This window comes from Leptonotus elevatus, chromosome 20, assembly GCF_054856555.1.
Source record: "Leptonotus elevatus isolate MCC_2025b chromosome 20, RoL_Lele_1.0, whole genome shotgun sequence".
Taxonomy (NCBI): Eukaryota; Metazoa; Chordata; class Actinopteri; order Syngnathiformes; family Syngnathidae; genus Leptonotus; species Leptonotus elevatus.
This window is the reverse complement of record NC_141258.1, coordinates 999047-1010157: the sequence shown is the minus strand read 5'-3', so window position 1 is coordinate 1010157 and position 11111 is coordinate 999047. Positions and strand designations below refer to the sequence as shown.

Genomic DNA, 11111 nt, shown 5'->3' with positions numbered 1-11111 from the left:
GGGGAGGCTTTAAAAGTGGGCGGGGCCTGGTAGTTGGACGCACCTGGTTCGCTGCACACGTAGCATAGAAACAAAACATGTCGATAGACAGACAGACAGACAGACAGCTTGATCGACAGATTGATAGATATACAGATGAACAAAGCGACATACAGCAATATCAGTTGTTTATGCAGATGATAAAGAATATCTGGGAACGGGAATTCATAAGCTTCGGCTTCATCCCGTCAGACCTTTTTCTTTTCGGGGATAATTGTATGTGAAAAGTGTAAATTGTCTCTATGATTGTCCGAAAGGAAACATGAACAAATGAAAACAAAACAAAATATGTACCCATAAGTCCTTGCGCGCGTTGCTGTACCACTTATGTTCAAATACGCGACGTTTCCAGGTTTATAACTACCGCAACATCGATGCTAATTAGCTGCTCTATGGCATTTTGCATTGCGCATTAGCATCAAGCTAGACAAAGTGTGCCAAACAAATAATGTGAGTGACTCGTGGCGACCCGTGATGGGACAAACCGAAGGTCGCAACAACAACTTGACATCAGCCACAGCACATCATAGCAAAAGTCCCCACATGCAACAATGTCATCTTTATATCCTAATAATAGCTCGGGATTGAAATTGCAGCATAATTACATTGCATGAGGTCCAAATCCTTAAGAAAAAACAACACACTCAAGAGCATTTAATCCTTCGTGACATCATCTATATGTAGTGAAATCCACTTAAAACGCAGGACTTTGTGTTCCTATATATCAACACGCACACACACTCCATGTTTAAACAATACAAATGGTTATGTAAGACTTTCCCGCAGAGAAAATCCTTGTGGCTCCCGACAAGAATTTGGAATGTAAATTCCCCAAGTGGGGGCGTTGCGGGGCCGTAAAAAAAAAAAAAAAAAAGAATAGAAAGGAAGAAAAGCTTAAATGTCACACTGCTGTTGTCTCAGAGCGAGTTGTATCATCATTTGGGGCCGCCTGTGTCTTCCAAAGGCAGCGCAAATTTAAACAACAAACTGGACAGGCAGGTCTTGATTTTGTGGCAATTATGACACGATGAACCGCCGGCATCATGATGATAACCATAGAACAGGAAATGGAACCGAGAACATAAAGCATCACAGCATAACAATGCAATAGATAAACGAATAACGGTAGACAATTATAAAAATTAGGGATTGCAATCCCCTCAGACATTACATACTAGATGCATATCATACTTAAAATGTTTAAGTATAATTAACTTTCACTAGACATCTTTTTTGAAAAACATTTTGGAAGTACTAATAAAGTAACATGTTAAAATAATCTAAATAAATAAATGCAATTAACACGTAAATTTGAATAGAATTTAGTCAAATTAAAATCAACAATTAAATAAAACATATACGATGTAAATGATCATCTAAATTTAATTGAGTAAACCTAAATCAAATTACACTTAAAATAAATTTAGTAATAAATGAAATGTTAATTAAATGAAATATTTGATGACATGTAATATTTACATTTAACTCAAGTTGTTAAAAATCTAATTAAATGTATTGATTTACACTGTAGGCAAGAAAAAAACGAACAAAAATAACATGTATTTAAATAAAACTAAGGACAAACATTTAAATAAATGCATTTAGCCAGCTCTCACTTTATTAGCCTATCTTTTATTAAAATTTAAGTTTTTCAGTTTTATTCCCATTTTCAGTCCCATATGATTCCACACTTGCGTTACAATTCATGACCACAAACCTAATGCAGAGGTCAGAGAGGTCAATTGGAGTTTATTTTACTGGACCAAGATAGTGCGGGTGTCCTTAACAACGTGAGATGAGAGTGAGTGCACACACGAGCGTGCATCCTTCCAAGTGAATAATTCAAGTCCCGTGTCTGGAAATCACGATCGGGGTTGATGGGGCGGGGCGGGGCGGGGCAGGCTGTTGTCCCTCTAAAAGCAAGACTGTCTATTTCGAGCAAGGTATCACCGCAAACTCCCAAATACTGCCATCAAATATTCATCCTTGCTGGCCTTTTTGCTAATGGATGGTCGCTAGTGGAGGGGAAAAGGGTGCTGAGTCATTTGTGTGGCCCTGCAGCCCGTGGACATCCACAATATGGACGCTATTTATAGCCCGGAGGAGGACGCCGTCCGTTCGCTTGGCTGTCCTCAACCATTTCATCACACACACACTATCGCTTACGTAAGGCACCTTTGTCGCACCTTGACTCACATGTGCAGCCTGGGAAGCTCTGGAGTGGAAAAATAAACACAAGTCGGTATGATGTCATGTGGGGTTTTTTTGTTTTTAATTGAAATGGCAATTATGGTATTGCTTTGTATGTTTTGTACATGTCAAGCTTGTCAAGTGAAAAACGTGTTGACACTGCCCTCAAGTGGCACCAACAAGGAAGGCCACTGACTGACTTCATGCTCGGAATAACAAGAACAAAAAGTTTCAATCGTCTAAAGCCAAACATATGAAGCGCTGGTTACTTTGCATAGGCTAGCAGGCACGAAGTACTTCAGGTTAGTACACAGGCATTAATTGCATGTATTTTAGAGAACTATTTGAAATGTATTAAACCCCCCACCCACCCCACCAAAAACACAAATAATATATTTTGCTACAATTTGTGACAACAAAAAAAATACTCACTTGGCAGGAGAGCACTAATTAATTGGCTTTTAAAGAACTACAAAATACAGTGGTAGCTTAACAAACAAGTGCTTGCAAAAATTTGAGTAACGAGTGAGATTCAGATACTCTGCCACGAGAACATCACAACATCCAGCCACCATTAGCTCACAGTTATAGTAAATATAAATGGACCTAATGTTTTTGTTCCTTTAAAAGGGGTCATGGATCAGGCGAGCTTTTTGCTTTGACTTGAGAGCACAAACTTGAGGTATGAGTGCGGTGTGGTGGCAGTGAACTTAAATCATGTGACAACAAGCAGTTTGGCAGATTGTCAACAATTGGAAACGAAACATAGTACAAAGACAACTGCACGTTGTGTATTCAAAACAACCACATACCGTTTAGCTTAATGCTAACAAACGATGCAAACCGCCATTGACGGGTTAATGAACAGCATCCATGTCGCGTTGTTATAAGCACTTTAAGCAATGGATCAATCAATATTTGAAGACAAAGGGCACAAATAACACATGTAGATCCGTAATATAATAATTATTAGTAATAGTAACATATATTCTTTACCCTTTGATAGCCTCTTACTGCGGAGTTTTGCCCTCAGGTAAGAAAGGTGCACACTATTAATTATGTTACTATATGTTTTTATAAAGTACAATATGCTACAATGCTACTTATTTTTATTATTTTGAAATACATTTTCTATGTTTTTTTGGGGAGGAAGTTTGAACGGATTAACGGCGTCGCCATTCATTTCAATGGGGAAAGTCAACTTGAGATGTGAATCATATGAGTTAAGAGCATGAGCTCTTAAGTCAAGGTACCACTGTAGTAATTTAGACGGCCACCCAAAAAATCCTTGAAAACAATGAATTGGTTCCAATTTTAGAATGACACTAACATAACAATATGTGAAAAAACTTAAGTGGTTTTAAAAAAGCAATTCACTTTTAGAGACTTTTACTATTTTGTCATTCCAATGACAAACTTAATAGTGTCTTCATCAGTGTTTTTCATTTCATTTCATTTTACGTGAAATTTCCAGGCATGCACTTCTATGATTCATGTTAAAAGGTATACGAATCTAGTTTTTAATGAGTAATTTGTTTACATTTTTTAAGTAATTTGGCAAGCAACAACCACTACAAACACGCAAAAATAACAACGGCGCGTTTAAATATGAGACAAGGTGGATATGGACAAACTGGAGGATGTACTGTTAGTCTTGTCCTCTTTTAGTCATTACCACCGCAAAGCTTCAACAGCAGCTTCTTGTAGTCACCGGAGGTGTCGCCCTGACAAAAAAAACAAAAACACACAAACATTAAAATATTAGTCTGAAATGTTTTTTCACCCCCCCCCCCACCCCTCGAAAAAACAGCTCCCAGTTTTGTTTGACGTGCATCCGTCAAAATACCGCAAGTGATAAGAATTACAGCACAGACTACACTATTATTTTTATCTGAAAAAATGAATACTTTATGTATTAATATTCATGAATTCAGTGAGAAGAGAGGTTGGTTTCACCAAAAACACACATTTACGACTAAAAAGACGAGCAAACAAGCTTTTTATGAATGAGGTCAAGCTAAATAGAGACTAAGAAATTCAGGGGATAAAATGACACCTGGAACAACTTTAAAAAATAAATCAATCAAAAGCACAGATTATATTTTCAACAGTAGATGCAGCTCTTCATCGCCAAGTGCGGTCAAAACTTTTTAATTCTATTTTATTGCAGACCACAAAGTCGTAGTTTGCCGCCATCTTGTGGCATCTTCAAGCAATTGCAAACCTTTCTGATGCACTTTCATGACTCTTGTCGTGAACAATTTTGGTGAAAATGGGAGCAAAGCGATTGTGGCGATCAGACTCACGGAAATGTGCGTGTACAGCGACTTCCCGTAGGTCTTGACATACGCCTGCCTGATGTCCAGCATGTCGACCTCGGAACGGGACACCATAATCCGGACCAGAGTCCTGTCCTTGGTCCCGGCACCCTGGGACCCAAAGGCCAAAACATTAGCCTGATAGCATCGAGGCCGGAGTGTTTTTTTAACTTACTGTCGTAATAGCCCCCCCCACCCCCCCCAAAAAAAGTTTTTACTGTGAGTGTGTGCAGCTCCTAGAGGTCAATAATATAAAAATATATGTTTTGGCTCCCGAAAGGTTGCCTTTACCTGCATGGCTTTGTGCAGCCGCTCGGCAAAGTAGGCAGGTGTGTTCCTGATGCATTTCACTTGGGGAAAAAAAACATAATCATGATATTCACATTCAAATATGACATATGATAACGTGCAACTTGCAATCATTTCTATACTTTTAAGAACATAAAAACAGGCAAACAAGCATGCCAGCACTTGTTCTTTCTTTTTTTTTAAACTGTCTGTCTGGCTGAGCTTGAGTCGTTTGACTTGGACTTGTATTCGGATAGCAGGACGGACGTGCTGCGTTACGCACCCACGGCCACCATGCCAGACTCCACATTGCCCGACATTTCCCTGCAGATGCTCTTCTCGATGTCACGACCGCACATCTGCTGGTACTCCTGGAACACTGCAGTAAAAGTTCACAATCAGAGGCTTATTATTAAATAGAAAAAGAAAGAAAGAAATGATCTTTCCCCTCAAAATTGGAACATTTGCTAAAAGTGAAAAATGTATTGACAGCGCTTGACTCTTCAATACATTTCTTTAAAATGTTACATGCAACACCATAATGGCATCATATGTGAAATGTGAAAACACTTCTTTTTTTGCAAGTTTATTAAAAAAATGAATTAAAAAAAACATACATGTTCAAGCTTGAGAGCATTTCAAAACTAAAATCACTTGCATGTCAAATCAGGTTTTCCCCATTAAAGAAAATATGTTTAGCTTTATTTTGGCATTAAATTTGTGCCACTTTTCTTCACTTTTTTTCCCTGAACATTTTATTTTTGGATTTGGTTGTCAGTTTTCCATGACTTATGATTTCAAATTCAATCGTTTTTTTCCCCCCATATATAAAATGAGGTTATTATGCATTCACACAATTTTCCTTATCATAACTCGCTTTAGATAAAAAAATAGTTTGGCATTTGTGCTGTAACATAAGAAAATGTGGAAAAAGTGAAACCCTGTGATTTCACTCTCTTGACTTGAACAGAATTGTACAGTTTTGAGTGGGAAAAGAAAAGTAGGCCAAGATGATGGTCTACCCACCGGCCCGCAGGTGAGGCTTGCTACGGGCGCACAAGATGGCGTTGAACTGACTCTCGTCCGTGCCCACTTTATTCTCCCCCGCGGCGTACAGTTTCTGTCAAGGAGACGCACAGAAACGTTTAAACGCAAGAAAGCGACGTGAAGACGAGAGTCGCCGATTGCAGGATGCTACCTGAGCGTCCTGTTTGGCAAGCGCTATGTCGACATTTTCCCTTTCATCGCGGTTGCCCTGAAGCAATCAGACAATTCAGTTAGGGGCAAATGCATGCTGTCGTTAAGCTAAAGAACGTTTATTTAGAGAGCACTTTAAAACAACCACTGCTGCAAAAACAAAGTTCTGTACATGGAGCAAACATTTGTCAGACCAAAAAAATGAATATTATCTACCTGGCAGAGAGAAACCAAAAGTCTTCGGAAGTGACCGGACGTGTCACTGTTGATGGCGTCCTCCAGACTTTTGCCGTACTCTAAAAAAAACGAGGCGCAACATTTTAGACAACTGGACGCTGTTCGTCACATTTTTGGATGTGACGTAAAAAGTGCTGGACGTCATCTGCTTACTCATAAGTTGGGGCACTTGTAAGTCAAGGTACACAGCATCAGAGGTGGCAAATCCAGGTCCAGAAAGCAAAATCCCTGCCCCAGTTTGGCTTTAGCACCAGGTGCTAGCTAGCTAGCTCCCATGGTGCTCGTTTACCTGCTAAGGAGCGAGCGAGCTAGCTAGCATCAGGGGCTAAATCCAAACTGTGGCAGGTTGTTTTTTTCTGGACCTGGATCTGCCAGTAAAAAAAAACAAACAAAAAAAAAAACCTAACTAACTAACCTGCTTTGTAAATCTGCACAATTTCCCGAATCTGCGCATTGGAGCGAGACGAGAGGATCTCGATCAGACAAGCTTCGTCTGTGCCGGCACCCTGAAAGAAAAACGGAAAATGATCAGTTCATCATGTATACTTGAGTTACAAGTTTCACTTGTCCATGCTCAAAACATTTCTATTTCAAATCTCTTTTTTCCCCAAATTAGCATCTTCAATTCTTAAAATTATATTCACAAAGAATTCCTGGAGAAAAAAAAAAATCCCCCAAAAAATAATATTTTTTTAATCTAAAAAAAACAAAAAACTAACTCAATTTAAGTCCAGTCCTTCTCAAATTCGGGGTGTGATTTTTTTTACATACTATAATAACGTGTAATTGTACATCCACTACAGTAGGTGGCAACAAGTTGAAATGTGAGTAACAAAATGAGTTTTAATTCCAAGATGAGTAACTGGCGACCTGCCAACCTTTATTGCCTCCCTGAGTTCGGACGCGTCGAAGTGCGTCGGACTCTTCATCATGGAAAGAACCAAATGCTCAAAGTTTCCAGTCAGCTCAGACTTAAGATCGTGGACCAAATCCTGCGCAAAATCAAAGGAGAAAGTGACGTCACAGGGGAAGAAATTCTCGGTTGCCCGTCATATGACAAACGCGAGTCATGGCACAAACTTTTCCATAAGTTGTTTTGTAGGCTGCCACAATGGGAACTCTCTGCTTGTTGCTTCGACTTCCCAGAAGTTCAATGATGGCGTTTTCGTCCGTGCCTACATACAAAATCATCTCAATGAGACTCCAGAAATAAATACATCTGTTGGTATGAACCATGGTTTTAAAGTGACAGACTCGTTTGGTTGATATTGGGTACAGAATGCTAAACATGAATGTCCGTTTCTATTGCAGAAAACCAAAATGTGTATTTTTCCGGTTCCTCATCAAAGTATTTGATTTACAATTGACAACGAAGCGGGTCAACATTCGTGAGCAGAGAGGAATGATTTGGAAGCCTCATTTTTTCATCATTCAAACGCTTCAAAATTACAAGAAACTTGAATATGCCTAGTGTGGTAACTCCTGACACGTTCATATTGTACCAACGTCAAATGACAAAACAACTCACCGAAACCCTTCATTGCCTTCCGAAGAACTTCCACATCCCTCAGCGGATCGGCCCCAGGGAAGTCCTTAATAGAGCCCCTGAAGCCAGTCTAATTATTCAAAAAGAAAACAAAAGCTTGCAATTACAGACGGAGCACGTTTTACTTTGTGGGAAAACTCGAGTCATCTTACCGGGATGGCGGGTGCTTGAGGATTGGCTGAAACTCCGCTTCCATACCCGCCTCCGCTGGGGTAGTTGGGCATGGGTTGCTGGCCTGGTGCCGCCCCCCCTTGGTATCCCTGTGGAGCGCCCCCTGGCTGCAAACAGAGGACAGTCAAAGGTCAGTATTGTCGCGCGTGATTAAACAATAGCGTTGGCGGAGGCGAGCGCAACGAAAGTGAGATGACAAACGCGCAAATAAGGTGAGTACATTTGCCGTTTCAGAAGCGTGTATCAAACTGATAGCCCTTCATGTTATTCAGTACCCAGGAAGTAGAGGTCAATTTTCACAAGGTGGGTGACCCCAGGTTTAGAATGACCCTAACTCTTATGGCATTTTCCATTATATGTTAGCATTACGCTAGTTGACTTTTGTTATATGAACATTTAAATCCAGGTCCAGAAAATAAAAACCCTGCCACAGTTTGGCTTTAGCCCCTGGTGCTAGCTAGCTAGCTCCCTAGCAAGTAAACAAATACCATGGGAGCTAGCTAGGGAGCTAGCGAACTAGCACCAGGGGCTAAAGCCAAACTGTGGCAGGGTTTTTACTTTCTGGACCTGGATTTGCCACCTCTGTATACACTATATATATGAATATACAGTGCTGCTTGTATATTTAATTAGATTAGAAAATAATCTATTATTTGTTTATTTTATTTTAGATTTTTAAGTATGTTGGAGGGTAAAACTATGGAGAGGAAAAAATACATTTCGGCCTATATGGTCCCTCTATTTGGCGGGTGGTTCTGTAACTTAACCCTCACAGCAAACAAGCTTCAGTGTCGAGGAAAGATTTTACATACCGCACCGTAGCCTCCTGGTGCTGCCCCCCAGCCACCACCTGTGAAAAAGAGAAGAAGAAAAAAAAGTTCAACCCATTTTTTTCTCGAGCCAAAATGAAGCATTTCTGCTCTTACCGCCTGGAGGCATGGACGGAAAGCCTCCTCCAGGCTGAGGTTGTTGGTATCCTCCGGCCTGAGGTTGGAAACCTCCAGCTGGTGCAGGGTAGCCGCCACCCTGGGGAGGGTAGCCCCCCGCTGCCGTTGGGTAGCCACCCCCTGCCGGTGGGTAACCGCCCGCCTGGGGTGGGTAGCCGCCGCCTGCCTGAGGTGGGTAGCCTCCCGCCTGTGGAGGGTAACCCCCAGCTTGGGGTGGGTAGCCTCCCGCCTGTGGTGGGTAGCCGCCGGCCTGGGGTGGGTAGCCTCCCCCTTGAGGTGGGTAGCCGCCCCCTTGTGATGGGTAGCCGCCCCCTTGTGGTGGGTAGCCGCCTGACTGAGGAGGATAACCTGGGTAGCTCATCTTCACAACCTGAGAATAACAGGAAGTAGCGACTTCTTTAATAAATGTCATCTCAACAGGAAAATCCTGTTATTGGCTCCCCAAAACCTAGCATGTTCATTTGTATCACAGCAAAAGCTGCGCAATTGACCATTGTTAGTTGTTCAGCTGACAAAAAGAATACACATGCACAATAGATTCGTGTTTCACAAGACCTTTTTGTGTGACATTCGTTCCATTGGATTGTCGTTGACATACCACAATTGTTGCTACTGACTGACTATACTCATCCCATGTTCGGACCACAGGAATCTATATGGGGAGCAGTATGTTCACACGCACGTACATTCCTTGAGTTTAGTCTAAGTTTTTATGTATTTAATTGTTTTTTTACCGTGATTTCACTAGCTCTGTGACAAGATTTCCCCAAAATGTCAAAAGGCCAAAACACTTAACTTGGTTGCAATGGTCACTTCAATTGGAGTACTAACAACGCAACAAGAATTTAGAAAATCAAATGATGGGTTTTGGAAAAATTTAGATTTTTTGTGTGTCAGAAAAACGTTTTAGTGTAATACTGCCTTAATCTGGTAAAAAAAAACAAAAAACAGAAAAAAACAAAAAAAAACTTCAAATTAATTATTGTAGCATTAATATTGCTAGTATTACTCCACAAGTGACGTTTAAATTAATTATACATATGGAAGTATCATGTTAATTAGATTTTTTTTTTAACACGTTGAGCGTCACTTTTTTTTTTAATTTCCTCATTTTGATCTTCAAACGCACCGAAAGTTTACAAACACGACAAAGGAAGTAGAAATGAGCCCAAAACATATTTTCGAAAGCCCGAAAGGTTACGTTTCGTTCAGGAAGATGACGATGTTCCTAAATGAAAATAGTGTTGTTGACACTAGTTTCCACTTTTACAATTTTACAAAGTGCACACGAAGAACAACTTCACATCACACGGGTGTGTGATTTCGGATTTGGCACTTCGCAATGACGATAAAATGAGAACGAAAAAAAATCATTTCCAAATATTTGATGAGAATGTTTATCCGCCTGATGTCATTGACGTTACATAATAACACCCCCTTCTGCACCCCCCTCCCCGGCAACCGTCGAGTTAGCTTCCTTTTAGCATCCGCTTTTTTTAGCTCGTTAGCTTGCTTGCTTGCTCGCCGTTTAATTTACCGCAGAAGGGCGAAATTACACAAAAACAAACAAACAAACATAATAATAAACAAATTACAAATGAATCGACTGAAAACAAATGTAAAAGGTTCGTTTGATCGCTATGCTATGATGCAACGTTTCCCGTTGCTCCAATCTTTTCCGGTTGGTGGGGGCGGGAGCGGGTCGGGGGGGTTGTTATACATTCCATTGACAAAGGTGGAAAAAAACAGCACAGTAATTCAACAATAGACGTTGTTGTTTGAGTGTAGTTAAAGAAAAGTTTGTCTTTGAAATGAGAAGTAAATTAGCGTTACTTACGTGTCAGAGGCTGTGTGCTCCAGGAAGAGAGGGTCGATAAGGAGTGGAAGAAGAAGAGGGCGTGTCCTTGGAGCACAAGTTAAAAAAAAAAAAATAAGAGAGAAAGAGAGAGAGAGAAAGAGAGAGAGAGAAAACAACCTTTGCGCTCTGCTGACCATCTTATTGGGTTTCACTTGTTACTGTTGTTCTGTTTGTTGCCAAGGACACTCAATTAGCTCACAAAATGATGACAATGCAACAGCTGTGTCAACAATACTGGTCATTTGGGAACAAGAAGTAGAGGAGGTTAAAGTACTCACACTTCATATTTAAGTAGAAATACAGATATTTTTGTTCAAAAT

The 11111-nt window shown here is 40.5% G+C and overlaps 1 protein-coding gene across 1 annotated transcript; it reads right to left on the bottom strand.

The window, feature by feature from the left end:
* Positions 1-2289: 2289 nt before the first annotated feature.
* On the bottom strand, positions 2290-10917 carry anxa11b (annexin A11b). Its single transcript, XM_086064338.1, has 15 exons — positions 10771-10917; positions 8913-9303; positions 8799-8836; positions 7968-8093; positions 7798-7885; positions 7350-7444; positions 7148-7261; positions 6685-6775; positions 6249-6328; positions 6034-6090; positions 5862-5955; positions 5119-5214; positions 4839-4897; positions 4536-4658; positions 2290-3953 (listed from the first exon to the last, which is right to left on the bottom strand). Exons 2-15 carry the CDS (start codon positions 9292-9294, stop codon positions 3894-3896), a joined length of 1503 nt encoding a protein of 500 aa, XP_085920464.1. The 5' UTR covers positions 9295-9303; positions 10771-10917; the 3' UTR covers positions 2290-3893.
* Positions 10918-11111: the final 194 nt, after the last annotated feature.